We start from the raw sequence: 16,511 nt of genomic DNA on the forward strand, positions 1-16,511 counted from the left end.
ACAAGCAGGGGAGGGGCAGAGAAAGAGAAGGAGAGAGAATCCCATGCAGGCTCCATGTTGTTAGTACAGAGCCTAGTGCAGAGCTTGAACTCACAAACTGAAATCATGACCTGCGCTGAAACCAAGAGTTGGACACTTAAATCAACTGAGTCACCTAGGCGCCCCAGATACTGGCTCTTTTTAAGAAATTTTTTTATTTTGAGATGCCTGTGTGGGTCCTTTGGTTGAGTGCCTGACTTTGGCTCAGGTCGTGTTCTTGCGGTTCATGAGTTCGGGTCCCATGTCGGGCTGTGTGCTGACATCTCAGAGCCTGTAGCCTGCTTCAGTTCAGATTCTGTGTCTCCCTCTCTCTCTGCCCCTGCCCTACTCATGCCCTGTCTCTGGCTCTGTCTCAAAAATAAACATTAAAAAAAAATTAAAGAAAAATGTTTATTTTAGCCAGGTGCTCTTCCATTAATTGAGGGAGAATCACTGAATTTAGTGTTTTCCATACCCTGGACAATTCCTTGTGAGAACTACAGATCAATGCTGGTCTGTTCTTCTTTTATAGGAATGTATGATCAAAACTACTGTACATTTTGACATCCACTGAGTTGCTGCAGAGCTGGATTTTCAGGTGTACCTCAGTTGTAGATGTTCAAAAGTTGTATTTCTCATACTTTGGCAGTGATAAGATTTACCTAGAGAACTTACTACTAAGGCACTCATTTTTGATCCCCAGCCCCCATTTTCAGGATGGAGGTTTGGAGAGAGAATTGAGAATTTTTATTTCTGTGAGGTGATGCTGGGATTTCTAAAGTAGGGCTTTTCAAAGTTACCCGAATACAGTAGCCACTAGCCACATGCGGCTGTTGAGTACTTGAAAGGTGGCTAGTTCAAAATACGATGTGCTTTAAGTGTAAAGTACACAGGACTTTGTAGACTTAGTATTAAGAAAAGCGTAAAATATCAAAATTAGTTTTTTCAAAATATTGAATGTATGTTAAAATGGTAATGTTTGGGATATATCCAGTTAAATATAATAGTAAAAATAATTCCACATCTTTTCACTTCTTAATGTGGTTGCTAGAAAATGTAAAATTGCGTACATGACTTGCTTTTGTGCCTTGTATTATATTTCTCTTAGAAAAACATACTGCCCGTCTCTTGAAAGAAAATATCTTCTAAGGTCTCCATAAAGTAAATTTCTCTGAGATAGCCTGTTTTTGAAATCATACATTACCAACAAACCCTCTAAATTGAGTGAAAATCCATTCACTTGTTTTCAGGTGATAATGAACACAGAGACTTACATTGTTCAAGGAACTCCAGGTTAGGGAGGGAGGCAATATATATTTACAAGGCATCCTAGTCAGTTCTAAAATACAGACCAGAACAGACTACTAATTTAAAATTTGAGTTTACTTCCGTTGCTAATTGGTAGTATTTTGTGTTCCACTTATCGTATCCTAGCCCTGCTTTACTCACACAGGCTTTAAAATTGTTGGTTTTCCTGGGGCGCCTGGGTGGCTCAGTCGGTGGAGCATCCAGCTTCAGCTCAGGTCATGATCTCAGTCTGTGAGTTTGAGCCCCAAGTCAGGCCCTGGGCTGACAGCCCTGAGCCTCAAGCCTGCTTCAGATTCTGTGTCTCCCTCTCTCTCTCTCTCTCTCTCTGCCCCTCCCCCACTCATGCTCTGTCTCAGTCTCTCTCTCTCTCTCTGTCAAAAATAAACATTAAAAAAAATTTAAAAAATTGTAAGTTTTCCTTGAAAAGTTTAATATTTTGTGCCATTTCTTGTTGAGTCAGCATTTGGATCCTCCTTTTCATTAGTCTTTGCAGTTTAATTACAACTCTTAGGAATTGGTTGCTTTGGCTGTATTTATGGGTTAATGACCTTCATACTTTTACTATCTGGAACAGTCTTCAGTTTTAGATAGAATTACAATCACAAGGCTGATTCTCAGTCACTTTTGCTTTGAGATTTATTTTCTGTTTTTAGCTTTCAATTTTAATCTTACATGCTTCATATAAGCATTTTGTGCACAATTATACGTACTTGGGTCAGTATACAATTGTACACTGTTTCGGGGGTGATTAGAAACAATGCTTAGAAAACTATCAATAAATTGCTAAATGTATTTTTAGAATGGCTTCAGATATTTGGTATAGGATTAGATGATCCAGTCCTTAAGGTTTATATTTTTATATTATATTTTATGTTTATTGATTTAGTTCATTTTTTCCCCACAGTATTTCTTGAATAGACCTTTGTCTTTTAAATTTTAGAAAATACTTTGAACACGTGTTATTGATGGAATATAAGATGATGTTATGAGGTACTTAGCAATAAGTCAAAGAATAAATTTCTTTTTCCTTTTTCTTCCTTTGGTCTTAGTAGGGATAAAGTGGTAAATTCTTATAACACTTAATATTCTTCTTTTAAAAACTAGGAAGGTATTATACTTGGCCTTAGGCAGACCATGATATTTAATCAGAATTTAGTTCTTTGGTTTTTGTGTGTGGGTTTCTTATTTGCAGTTTACTATTACCTTCTACTAATGGGACATTGAAGACAGTTTCCATCAGAAATAAGTTGATTTAACCAGAAGTTAGTTGAATTACCAAAATTCTAAGTTAGAAATCCAGCAGAAACATGCGAGGGTATTGAATGAAGTACAGGAATAATTCAGATCTTTGAACCTTTTTCTCCACTTATGTTACTGTTGATTTTTTATGTATAATGTTGATTCACATATGTTAACTTATCTTTACCAGGTGTCCATGGATCTCAATAGTGCCAGCACTGTTGTTCTTCAGGTCTTAACACAGGCCACCAGTCAGGATACTGCTGTATTAAAACCAGCAGAGGAGCAATTGAAACAGTGGGAGACACAGCCAGGTTTCTATTCAGTGTTATTGGTAAGTTGTTGTAAAATAGTTGATTAGTATTTTTAATAAAACGAGACACCATTCATTTAATTGTTCTCAGAATCTACTTGTACTGGTGGTTTACTTTAGTGAAACTGATCCAGATGTTTGCCTGTCATTGCCACTGCCGTTTATTAATTCAGGGCATGGCACTTGAGAGTGTTGAAATGTTTGTTGATTGTTGAATAGATAACTGAACAGGGTATTGGTAATGTCTTCTCAGAAGGCAGGACACTGCTGATACTCTGTTTTAGCATGTTAATGCTGACTTCAGGACTGTAGACAGTACACTTTCATGTTTTGTCTTTATTCTTGCCCCAGTTAATTTATGTTGTCACAGTTGTTCAGTCTCTCTACTGCAGCATAAGTCTGATCTCCCTTTGCTCAGTGGGTTGCTTTATTATTATTATTTTTTTATTGCTTATTTATTTATTTTGACAGAAAGCTTGGGGGAGGGGCAGAGAGAGAGAGAGAGAGAGAGGGAGAGAGAGAATCCCAAGCAGGCTCCATGCTGTTAGTGCAGAGCTGGCTGTGGGGCTCGATCTCAGGGACTGTGAGATCATGACCTGAACCAAGATCAAGAGTAGGATGCTCTACTGGCTGAGCCACCTGGGGGCCCTTTATGCTTTAACTAAACTTTTCTAGGAGTTCAAAGCTTTGGTTTATAAAAATTATTTTCTGAATGCCAGAATAAAAGAATGTGTTTTTTGTATTGACAGTCTTCTTTATTCTTTTCCTTCTTATGAAAATTTCGCAACTCTGATGAGTTTGTTTTTGCATTTGGCAAGGGCAGTAAGGCTGCCAGTTGGATCACAATTTGATCCAGTTTTGAGACTTGGTTGCAAATGCTGAAGAAACTCTTCACCATATCTTTTTTTTTTTTTTTTTTTTTGAGAGCATGAACAGGTAGGGTGGGGAGAAAGGTGGAGTGGGTGGGGGGAAAGAGAGAGAGAACAGAGAAAGAAAGGAAAGAAGGAAGAAAAGGACAAGAAAAGGGAAGGAAAGAAAGAAAAGAAGGAAGAAAAGGAAAAGGAAAGAAAGGAGAATCTTAAGCAGGCTCCATGCTCAGTGTAGAGCCAGACATGGGGCTTGATCCCATGACCCTGGAATCATGACCTGAGCCCAGAATCAAGAGTCGGATACTCAACCGGCTGAGCCACCCAAGCACCCCTTGTTTACTATATCTTATAAAAATAGAAGATTATGAAAGTTGACATACATATTCTTGATTTCATGGCTAAAATGCTTGAGTTACTTGTTAAACTTAGGAAGATACTAGTCATACCTAGAATCATACTTGATATTCTGAATATAAGTGAAAGTTAGGTGTTTGGCCCAATGGAAAAAAGGTAAAAAACATTGATTAAAAAATAAAAACAGATTGCTTTTTAAAGATACTAAAGATAATATTCTATCCTTTTTTGGATAACCCTACTGTCACGTTTGTAAAATTTGGGTACAGAATATTTCTGAGTATCTTTATTCTTCATATGTTTATTTAAATGAATATACTGGATAATTAGCCTTGTGTTTTTTCAGGCTAAAATATAAAACACTTGTGGTATTTCTTATTTGGGTTACTCCCAGACCTTAAAAAAAACAGTAGCTTGCTGATTAACTGTTTGCTTTTTGTGCAGTTATGAATTGTTACTTTTAAGTGCCTAAGCCTTTTGTTTTTATATTTACTAGCTCTACTTTTCTTCTTAGAGGGATAGTAAAATTTCTTTTAGATGGGATAGATTATAACAGATGGAGAAATTAAGTTAGAGGCAGGAATTTTTTACTTTTCCCTGAACTCACTGTCTTGGTACTTTTAATCTCTTGTTGCCTTAGCTGTTCTTTCTAGTTTGGAGGTGGAAAATTTGCATTCCTGATCTTCAGACTTGTGTTCCTGTCTTGTTCTTCAAAGTACTTCAGGAATATTTCTACTTGGATTGACACCTGCAGCTTGACTTTTCTTGGTTCACAAAGTTTAGGCGAGACAGGCAGATAGCCACCAACTTTCCACATTATTTCCATCCATTTGTTCATTTGCTCCTCAGGTATTTATGACTCCGTCTTTTGTGGAAGGCAGACATGTAAAGTGTTAAAATCGAATGCGATTAATGTGGTGGAGAAGTCCATTCTTTTCTTTTGCAAAGGAGACCCAAAAGAGGGTCTCTGTCTTAGTTGTCAGGGGTATTAAGGAATAAATGGACATTACACAACTCTCTTTGTAAATTTTTTTTATTTCTGGTATGTACGTGGTTTTCTAAAAATGGGATATTTCTAAAAACATACCTGTTTTTTATAGTTTACATGTGATGTTTTTCTGTAGTAAGGAACATATGTCCGCATCATTGCTTTTGGTTTTGAGGTTTTCCCACACAAGGTTGTGTTTAGGAGTTCAACTTTGGGAATTTGAGTAGTTTGTGGTCTGAAGTATAGTGCAATTTCAGTCAGTTAAGATACTCCTCATTTCCCCTATGTAACCACTAACCTAGATAAGTTTTTTATAAAGAAACAAAACACTTTATGGGCACCTGGGTGGCTCAGTCAGTTGAGCATCCTGAGCATTCAGCTCAGGTCATACTCTTCATGGTTTGTGAGTTCAAGCCCTGCATCGGGCTCTATGCTGACAGTAGTGGGGGCCTGCTTTGGATTCTCTGTCTCCCTCTCTGTCTGCCCCTCCCCTGCTTGCTCTTTCTCCATCTCTCTCTCAAAAATAAATAAACATTAAAAAAAAAAGAAATAAAACACTTTAATTCTGTGTTTGTGATGTCTTAAATTAGTGTTAACATTTGTTGTATTTTTATTTCCATATACAAGTGTTAGTTATGAATTTTTGTTAATTTTAGTAATTTTTTTGGTAAAAATGTATAAAGGTCACAGAACAGTTATAATTTTCTCCTTGATCATTAAGACCTTGTTGCATGGTTTATTTGCACAGTCATTTTTATGATCTCCTGCAGCTCTGCAAAGCAAGGACTGTCTGTACTTGAATTAATGTTCTGTCACATTTATTTGTAAGCTTGATTATTTTGATAAGAGAATACTTTAAAATAACTCCTTTCATAGCATGTGCTGATAATGCAGGGGCTTTGACTCCTTAGAATCTTTGAATGTATGCTTTGGTGGGTCTACTTTTTTTTTTAATTGAGGAGATACTTATTTCAGTGTTTTGTGTGTAGGTTGTGATATATAATTAGGTTTCTTTTTTTCTGAGTTTAATTTTTTATTAGGAAAATTTTCAGACATCTAAAAGTAGACTAGTTAAATGGATCCCAAATATTTATTACTCAGCTTAAAAATGAACATACTTCTACCACGTGTGCTTTCTTACATGAACTCTGGAGCTCATAGAGATTTAGAAAACATGTTCTCTGTAGCGATAACACTTAAGTGAAACATTTAAAGTGTTATCCATATTTCACTATGGGTAAAGTAATTATACTTTAACTTATGACATGTTCATTTTAATGCTTTGTTTTTTTTTTTTTTTTACAGAATATTTTTACAAACCACACTCTGGATATAAATGTAAGGTGGCTTGCTGTGCTATATTTTAAGAATGGAATTGATCGTTATTGGAGACGTGTAGCACCTCAGTAAGTTCTGTCACTCTCCCTGGCACATGTAATCCTTTCCAAATTCGGGGGGGTATACAGATGTTCCTCTTAATCTTTATTCTTTATGTGGAAGAGTGCATTTGTGCTTGCTTCAGCACACACATTAAGTTAGAACAGTGCAAGGAAGGTCAGCATGGTCCCTGTGTAGGATGACATTCACTTTCTTAAAGCATTTGATATTTAAAAGAAAAATGTGTTAACTACTGAAGAAGTAAAGGGTTCTATATGTCAGTATTCCTATTACTGCCTTTCTCCCCGAGTTATTTTTATTTAAGAGGGAGGCTGTGGATTTCTTGCTGTCTTTTGCTTTTGAGGGTATCTAATTTTATGGGCACAAAAATGCTAAGTGAATGAATTAGGTTGCAAAGTTTTTGTTTTTTTGCTGTTTTTTTTTTTTTTTTTTTTAAGAGAAGTATGAGGTTAGGATTTTGAAAAAAAGTTACTGAGAAGGAAATCCCAGGTTATTTTACCTTCCAAGTCTTCTGCATAATTGCCTTTGTGGTGGGAATAGGGTCGTAGCCATTTGTCATCCCCTCAGATTGAGTTGTAACTGCTCTATAGATGGTTAAGTGAACAGATATCTCTTGATAGTTAATTACATGTTATGTAATAGATGGAAATTAAGTATAGACATGGCCCTTGAATTCATTTGATAAAATATAGTGAACTTTGCTAAAGAAGTAACTTGGTCTTTGTTCCCCAGTAGATGGCACCATAGCTCTTTATGTTCTTTATATTCATAAGTCCTTAAAAAAATAAACTTGTCACAGTACTTCAAGGTGCATATAGAATATGCTCTTGAATAATATTAGAAGCAATTAGAATATTTAAAGAAATTTTTTTTGATGTTTGTTTATTTTTGAGAGAGAAAGGGAGAGCATGAGCAGGGGAGGGACAGAGAGATAGGGAGACACAGAATCTGAAGCAGGCCCCAGGCTCTGAGCTGTCAGCCCAAAGCCCAGTGCTGGGCTCAAACTCATGAGCCATGAGATCATAACCTGAGCCGAAGTCAGACACTTAACCAACTGAGGCACCCAGGCACTCCAAAACAACTAGAGTATTGTAAGGCTGCACTAAGGGTACTGTAATATAAAATAAACATTTCTCTTACTTTAGAATTCATAATTTTGAGAGAAATGAAGCAGTGATGAGGAATTGTGTATTATTGATTTACTGGAACCATTGCAGCACTGCACACCTTTCTATTGCTCTGTCCAATTGAATTTTAGATAGCTCTGAAAATTCATTCTGTTTTACCAGTTAATATGAAGAATATGGTTACCAATGACAATTTTGGAAGGTAGAATTAAAGGTAGATTCAATATTTCAGATCATACATTCACATAAAGAATTAAAAATGGGAATTTAGTTTAAATATGAAAAGTTAAAGGGGATATATGGTATTAGGTAGTTAAATCCGAAGCTTTTTCTTTTAGTATATATTGAGATATACCCTGGAATGGAGATGAATGTGGGGAGGGAGCAAGGATGGTAAGAATGTACTCAGAAACGCAGCAAGGGAGCAACACTCAGTTATAGAACTCATTTAAATTTAACACACTTAAAACATCTGCTTGTGTGTGTTCTTATCTAAGTTTCATCTTATATAGTTCCTGCCCCTACCGCTATTTTCACGGAATGAGCATCAATTTGAACTTACAGATCATTACTGTATATAATTCAACTTTAACTGGGTCCTAATTAATTAAATACTATGCAGTTTGTGCTTGGAAACTAATCTGAATTCATCTAATGATAGCATGTGCATGAAATTAAAGGTGCAGTGTTAACCATTAGTGGAGAATTGCTAAAGACATGAGTTTTCTCCAGGTTAATATCTAGGTTGGAAGTACAACACAATCATAAAAGGATTAAAGAGATCATTTCTCATGGGAAAGCCTAGACTTGCATTAGGCTTTGACTCTTTTTCACCTGAATGTTTATCTTAATCTTGTTTTCTCATTTGTTTACTCAACTGGTTGTAGTTAAGGTTTATAGAGACTGTTATTGAAGTACAATATACAACATAACTGAGAAAGTGCACAAATGAAGGGTACAGTTTTAATATTTATAATGTGACCACATCCATGTAACTAGCACTTGCAAGTAGGTGGAACATTAGTAGCTCCCAGAAGCCTTCCTCCTGCCTCGCGGTCACCTGTGCACCCCTCCCCAGCAACATTTGACATCTCTTAACCATACATTAACCTTACCTGTTTCTGAAGTTCCACAAATGTAAATCTTATACTATGTTGTTTTGTGTGTCTTTCATTCATTTTTAGATTTGTGAGATTTACCCATGTAATTGCCTGAAAAGTTTTCTCATATGTAGAAGGAAAATATTCCATGTTAGGAACATAGCATATCTATTTGTTCTGCTGCTGTTGGGCGTTAAGGTTGTTCCTAGTTTTTGTCTATTAATAGTAATGCTTCTTGAAAACTCTTCTGCATATCTTATTGCACATAAGTGCATTTTTTGGTCATGTGTAGTCAAATGTGTGTTCAGCTGTAGTAAATACCATCAATTTGTTTTCAAAGGGTTCATACTAATTTACACTTCCACAGGGGCATATCACTGTTGACATTTGCTGCTCATTAGCACATTTGGTCTTATCTGTCATTTTGGTAAATTTTTCATTTTTCTGATCAACAATGAATATCTTTTTCATATACTTATTAGCCATTTGAATATCCTGCTTTTATAAAGGGCTGCCATTGTACAAAAAATTGGGTTATCTTACTGATTTCTGGGACTTCATAGGTTTTGGACTTAGGTCTTTTGTTGAAAATACACATTGGAGGGGTGCCTGGGTGGCTCAGTCGGTTAAGCGTCCGACTTCAGCTCAGGTCATGATCTCACCGTCCGGTCCGTGAGTTCAAGCCCTGCATCGGGCTCTGTGCTGACTGCTCAGAGCCTGGAGCCTGTTTCGGATTCTGTGTCTCCCTCTCTCTCTGACCCTCCCCCGTTCATGCTCTGTCTTTCTGTCTCAAAAATAAATAAATGTTAAAAAATAAAAAAATAAAAAAAAAAATACACATTGGAAATATTTTCTCTCTGTCACGTGCCTTTTCACTTTCTTGTGTTTTTTGAGGAGAAGTTCTTAATTTTAATGAGGTTCAACTTAGCTATTTTTATATATTTTTGGAGCCTATTATAAAATTTTTGCTTAGTCCAAGATTATGAAAATATTCTGCACTTTCTGCTAGAAGCGTTGTTTTCTGTTTTACACTTAGGTGGATTATCTGTCTGGAAGTGATTTCTTTGTTAGGTGTGTATGCGGAGTGAGGCTGCAGCCGGTATTCCTTCTCTAACACATTTCAGTGGTTCCCTTGTATGTGCTGTTCATATATAAGGATGTGTTTTTGGATTCTTTGTCCTGTGGCCTTTCTGTCTTTGCTTTAGTTGTTACTACTTTCTTTATTTTTTCGGATTTAACTTGCTGGTTTCTAGCTTTTTGAAATGGAAGCATAGATAATTCACTTTTAGTTTTCCTTATATATGCATTTAAAACATTAGGTGTTTTCTTGTAATCTTAGCTTTAATTCAGTTTTATTACCACTCAGTTGATAAGATTTTAGAATTACTCTTGTGATTTCTTTTTATACCCATGGGTTAATTAGAAGTATATTTCCTAATTTCCAGCATGTGGGGCTTTTTAGTTATTCTTTTGTTACCGATTTCATCCTTGGAAATGTGCTGTCTTGTGTTACAATCTCAGTATATTGTTCTGTGTTAAATGTTATATGTGTGCCTGAAATGTTATATGTGTGCCTGTTATATGTGTGTTTTGCCATAATTGGTCACTTATGCTATTCACATCTTCTATATCCTTATTGATTTTGTTGTTGCTTTTTTCATCATTTTCTGAGACAGATATGTTATCTCCAAATAGGATTAAGTATTTGGCCATTTCTTCTTTACATTCTGTTTTTGCTGTATATGTACAGGGACTATATTATTAGGATCATACAAGTTAAATGTTTTTACATTTTTGTTGAATTGACCTTGTCCTAATCATGAAATGTTCCTCTTTGTTTCTAGTAATGTGTGTGGCATCCAGCATAGTTTGTCTGATTTTAATAGAGGCACATCAACCGTCTTATGGTTGCATGGTACATCTTGTTCTGCTTTTTTCTTTCAATTTCTTTGTTCTATTTAAAGCCTTTTAAAAATTTTTTTTATGTTTTATTTTTTATTAAAAAAATTTTTTTTTTAACGTTTATTTATTTTTGAGACAGAGAGAGACAGAGCATGAACGGGGGAGGGGCAGAGAGAGAGGGAGACACAGAATCGGAAGCAGGCTCCAGGCTCTGAGCCGTCAGCCCAGAGCCCGACGTGGGGCTCGAACTCACGGACCGCGAGATCGTGACCTGAGCCGAAGTCGGACGCTCAACCGACTGAGCCACCCAGGCGCCCCCTTTTTTTTTTTTTAAAGTAAGCTCTCCACCCATGGTAGGGATTGAACTTATGGCCCAGAGATGAAGAGTTGCATGCTCTACAGACAGAGCCAGTTAGGTGCCTCTAGAAGTCCATTTTTCCTCATTATATTTTAATCTGTGTATTTTCTACTGACTTCTCCTTAAGTTTGTTACCTTTATTTTGCTATTTTTTAAAAAGTCAATTCTAGGATTTTCCTTTGGTATTTTTTAAAACATTGTTTTTGAAGTTTGTTTATTTTGAGAGAGAGAGAGAGAGAGCATGGGCAGGGGAGGGGCAGAGACAGAGGGAGAGAGAGAGAAAATCTCAAGCAGGCTCTGGGCCTCAAACCCACAGACTGAGATCATGACCTAAGCTGAAACCGAGTTAGACACTTAACCTACTGAGCCCCCCAGGCACCCCTATTTTTGTTTTTTGTTTTTAAATGAATTCCAGCTCTGTGGTGAAATAGTACAGTTTTCACCTATTTTGATCAACAAATTCATAATTTTTTTAAAGTGTGATTTTGATAATTACAATGTCTGTATTTCCTGTGTGTGTGGTGTTTTTATTTGTTTTTTCTTTTTCTTTTCTTGTTTTTTTTTTGTTTGTTTGTTTTGGCATGGCGCCCACTGTGGGACCTGAACTCAGTACCCTGAGGTCAAGACCTGAGCTGAGATCAAGAGTTGCATACTTAACTGAACCACCCATGTGCCCTGTGTATCTCCTATTTAAAAAAAAAATTTTTTTTTTTTTTTTTTTTTTTGCATTTTATTTATTTTTTGAGAGAGACAGAGAGCACAAGTATGGGAGGGGCAGAGAGAGAGGGAGACACAGAATCGGAAGCAGGCTCCAGACTCTGAGCTGTCAGCACAGAGTCCGACGCGGGGCTCAAATTCATGGATTGTGAGATCATGACCTGAGCCGAAGTCGGATGCTTAACTGACTGAGCCACCCAGGCACCCTTGTGTCTCCTATTTTTATTTGTGTTTTGATTTTAATAACTTTTACCTGGTTTGTAGTATACATAGTCAGTTTTTGACTGAATGCTAAGCATTGTTGAGGGAAAATTGGAGAGGCTTGGAATTTTGTTATTTTTCTTTAGAGAAAATTTTAATTTTTTCCAGGCAGGCAAATAGAATATGACTTCAACCTTGACTTAGTTGAGGGTAGTCTCTTTCTGGTTTACTTTTTTTTTTTTTTTTAATTTTTTTTATATGTTTTTATTTATTTTGAGAGCCAGCAGGGGAGGGTCAGAGAGAGAGAGAGAGGGAGACACAGAATCTGAAGAAGGCTCCAGGCTCTGAGCTGTCAACACAGAGCCCCATGCGGGGCTCAAATCAATGAACCACGAGATCATGACCTGAGCCGAAGTTAAACCCTTAACCACCTGAGCCTCCCAGGCACCCCATCTTTGTGGTTTACTCTTAATCCTAATTTTTAGCCTTCTTCGGGTTTCAGCTGCAATCTTTGGGTGTTTACCAAAGTATTGCCTTACTGGTTCGCCCTGAGCGTCAGTTTTTGCCTTTTCAGCACTTGAGACCTAGTGAAATCTCTTAGCTCATTAGTCGTGTAATTCCTGCTTTGATTTTTTATGGGCAGATAGCTCCAGGGGAAATGTTCTGGTTCATCACAGTTCCTCTCCCTTTTTTCTAGACCTTCATCTTTCAAGTCATGGCTGCCTACATTGTTTTAGATGCTGCATTAGTTTCTTCAGTCTGCCATAACTAACTACCAGAAACTGGGTAGCTTACAACAACAGAATTGTGTTGTCCCGCAGTTCAGGAGGCTAGAAGTCTAAGGTGAAGATGCTTGTCAAGGCTTTGCTTATTCTGAAGATCCTAGGGAAAAATCTTTCCTTGTCTCTTTTTAGTCTCTTTGTGGTCTGCAATCGTTAGGGATTTTTGGCTTGCAGTTGTAATCCCAGTCTCTGCCTCCATCATCACATGGCCGCCTTTTCACGTGTTTCTTCTGTGTCTGTCCACGTTTTCCTCTCCTTGTAAAGGGCACCACCAGTCATTGGATCAGGGCCCACCCTAATTTGTTATGACCTCATTCTGACTTGATTACATCAGCAAGTGTCCAGTTTTAAAATAAGGTCACATTCAGAGATACTTGGGGTTAAGGCTTGAACATATCTTTTTGGAGGGACACAGTTCTACTCAACAGAGAGATGCCTTAACACTTAAAAAACAAAAAGTTGTGTAGCACTTTTATAGCTGATCTTACTGGGATGATTCATCTGATACCATCTACTCTATCATAGCCATAATGGAAAACCTTAATATGGGGGCTTTAAAATGTAATTTTTAAATAAACAATACATTCATATATTTCTTTTTTTTTTTTAATTTTTTTTTTCAACGTTTATTTATTTTTGGGACAGAGAGAGACAGAGCATGAACGGGGGAGGGGCAGAGAGAGAGGGAGACACAGAATCTGAAACAGGCTCCAGGCTCTGAGCCATCAGCCCAGAGCCTGACGCGGGGCTCAAACTCACGGACCGCGAGATCGTGACCTGGCTGAAGTCGGACGCTCAACCGACTGCGCCACCCAGGCGCCCCTTTAATTTTTTTTTTTAACATTTTATTTATTTTTGAGACAGAGAGAGAGCATGAAGGGGGGAGGGTCAGAGAGAGAGGGAGACACAGAATCTGAAACAGGCCCCAGGCTCTGAGCTGTCAGCACAGAGCCCGACGCGGGCCTCGAACTCACAGACTGTGAGATCATGACCCAAGCTGAAGTCGGACGCCCAACCGACTGAGCCACCCAGTCGCCCCAACATTCATATATTTCAAAAATCAAAATGCGTATACTCTAATAGTGAATATTCTCCATCCTGGTCTTTTGCTCTTGTAGTTTACTAACTCATTTGCAGGCAGAATTGTTAGTATTGTTTTTATCCTTCCTGGAGATGTAAAATGAAAAATTATAAATTAGTTGATTTTTTTTTTTAATGTTTATTTTTGAGAGAGAGAACATGTGCAGGCGTGGGAGGGGCAGAGAGAGGTGGACCGAGGCTCTTAAGCAGGCTCTGTGCTGATACAGCAGGGGGCCTCCAAGGCCCCCTAAACTAGCTGATTTCTAATAAGTCTTTAATTGCAAATATCCTCTGATTCCTGATCCCTTCCCCTATAGAATAACCTCACTCAGATTTTATAAAAGAAGTCAGTGGAAGGCTAATACTTATTCATACACACTTTTTTTTTTTTTTTTTTAGAAACCATTAATTTTTTTAGGCAACTATTTTTATATTAATAAAGCAGATGTCACAGTACCACATTTGTCATTCTGGATTTGTCTTATTTCCTGTTGCTTACTATTTTGTACTTTGTATTCACTTGTGAAGGAGCTTTACACTTAGGAATTACTTGATGTGTCAATATACAAGTAATGGCAATAATTCTATTTATTTACCAAAACTAATGAGTGGCCTCTTTTTTGAAAGGCTTTTTATTGTTAAAATTCAAAGTAGTGCTTACCTATGTTTATTGTTAGGTAGCATCCTCTTGCATAATGAATTAATCTTTTTACAGTGCTCTCTCAGAGGAGGAGAAATCTACGTTGCGTGCAGGGCTAATCACCAACTTCAACGAACCAGTAAACCAGGTTAGTGAGAAAATGAATGCTAAGTATGCTTTCTGTTCCCCTACTTTCTACTTCGTTTCCAAACTATTGTTTTTTGGAAGGAAAAATGAAGTTTTATCATGTCTATTTGTAATATTTGTGGGTTTTAAATTTTGAGGTTAATTTCTAGCTGTCAAGAATTTTTGTTATATTTGGCTGTTTTAAAATTCAGAAGTCATTTTAAGAAATACAGTATTGAAAGCAAGTTTCTATATATTTCTGGTCTTATTGCATAGAAATTAATTTTAATGATTTGTTATTCTCTACCTCCTTTTTAAAATTTTATTTGAATGTTTATTCATTTTTGAGAGAGTGAGCGAGCAGGGTAGGGGCAGAGAGAGCAAGGGACAGAGGATCTGAAGCAGGCTCTGTGCTCTCAGCAGCAAGCTCAGTGCAGGGTCTAAACTCACAAACCTGAACCCATAAGATCATGACCTGAGGGGAAATTGGATGGATGCTCAGACCACCCAGGCACCCCATTCCCCTCCTTATTTTAAACTACAGTATATCTTGTCTATTCCCGACACCCATGACATTTTCACTTCTCCCTATATACTGTAATAGATTATTCAGTTCCATTTCTTTCTTTCCTTTACAGTGAGATTTTGCGTGTAAGAATGTTTTGCATATGGATTCAAAAATTCTTAAATTTTTACAAGTTACTATTTATTACACTTAATTATTTTAATTTGAATATTTAGCCTCACTGGATTTTGTGATGTATCTAATCCAGTTTTATCTCAATCTGTTCTACAGTGATCTTAGTTCTCTGCTTTGTAGTCCCTTGAAGGAGGGGAGGGAAGATTGGGATTAAAGAAGTATTTCTCACTGGGGCAGGATATGGTTGGGAGGGGTTTGTGATAAACCATTGCTTAATATGCTCTGTCAGCCAGCATTTGGGAAACACGATCTGTACAAATGTCATTATTTACAAACATAATATTTGATGTTCATTTCTACTCTTAGGTCAGTGATTCTCAAACTTTGTGATCTTATAACTTCTTTATTCTGCTAAAATAAAACGGCACATTATATTTTGATATTTACTGTGTTATCAATTGAAACAAATTTTTTAACATTAATAAAACCATTACTTGTTAACATAAATAGAATTTAAAAAAATGAACCATAGTTGTTTCCCCCAACACATACATATTTAAGGAGAAGAGTGGCATTGTTTTGCATTATTGTTTATCTCCATAGTGTCTGGATATTTAAAAGAAAACATCTAGATTTTCATATCTGCTGCTTCCTATACTCTGTTGCCAAGTATTATTTTAGGAAAAGTTACATGAAGAACATCTAGCATCACAGTGATAAATTAAAGAGAGACCTTGCCAGATCCCTGAAAGGGTCTTAGCCCCCTTCCCCTCTTCAAGGGATTCATAGACCATACTTGGTGAACCACTGTCTTAAGTAAGAAGTTTTCAGTGAAATTGTATTCACTTTTGTCAAATGTATAACTGACCAGAAGGTAATTTTCAACTGTGAATGCATTCCTTATCTGTTGCTTTGATTATATATGTGTGTTTCTGATGACTACTTTGTTTCCCTTTAGATTGCAACTCAGATTGCAGTGCTGATTGCAAAAGTTGCTAGATTGGACTGTCCTAGACAGTGGCCTGAACTCATTCCCACTCTTATAGAATCTGTGAAAGTCCAAGATGATCTTCGACAGCACAGAGCATTACTTACCTTCTATCATGTTACCAAGACTCTGGCTTCCAAACGTCTGGCTGCTGATAGGAAATTGTTTTATGATGTAAGTGATTTAACATAGTTAATTTTGATTATGAAAACTGCTACTTGTGTAGAAATGTTTGTAATTTTACTCCTCTGTTGTATCGAAAGATTATGAATTCTTTCCATTTGAGCTTAGAAAGTTTAGAATAATAGATAACATCTGAAAGATTTTAAACTGGATAGTGATGCGACCCATAAGATGGCTAGG

The 16,511-nt window shown here is 36.8% G+C and overlaps 1 protein-coding gene across 2 annotated transcripts in view; it reads left to right on the top strand.

The window, feature by feature from the left end:
- IPO11 (importin 11) overlaps positions 1 to 16,511 on the top strand; it is a 189,271-nt gene that overhangs the window by 21,877 nt on the left and 150,883 nt on the right. For both annotated transcript variants that reach the window (XM_047087054.1, XM_047087064.1), the window contains exons 2-5: positions 2,756 to 2,899; positions 6,395 to 6,495; positions 14,470 to 14,542; positions 16,119 to 16,322. In XM_047087054.1, the coding sequence (XP_046943010.1) occupies positions 2,762 to 2,899; positions 6,395 to 6,495; positions 14,470 to 14,542; positions 16,119 to 16,322 (516 nt within the window). In that variant the 5' untranslated portion in view covers positions 2,756 to 2,761. The remainder of the gene's footprint in view (positions 1 to 2,755; positions 2,900 to 6,394; positions 6,496 to 14,469; positions 14,543 to 16,118; positions 16,323 to 16,511) is intronic.

The sequence above is a fragment of the Lynx rufus genome, unplaced genomic scaffold, assembly GCF_022079265.1.
Source record: "Lynx rufus isolate CCGP_SWC_20201006 ecotype Redwood Valley unplaced genomic scaffold, mLynRuf1.p SCAF_1, whole genome shotgun sequence".
Classification (NCBI taxonomy): Eukaryota; Metazoa; Chordata; class Mammalia; order Carnivora; family Felidae; genus Lynx; species Lynx rufus.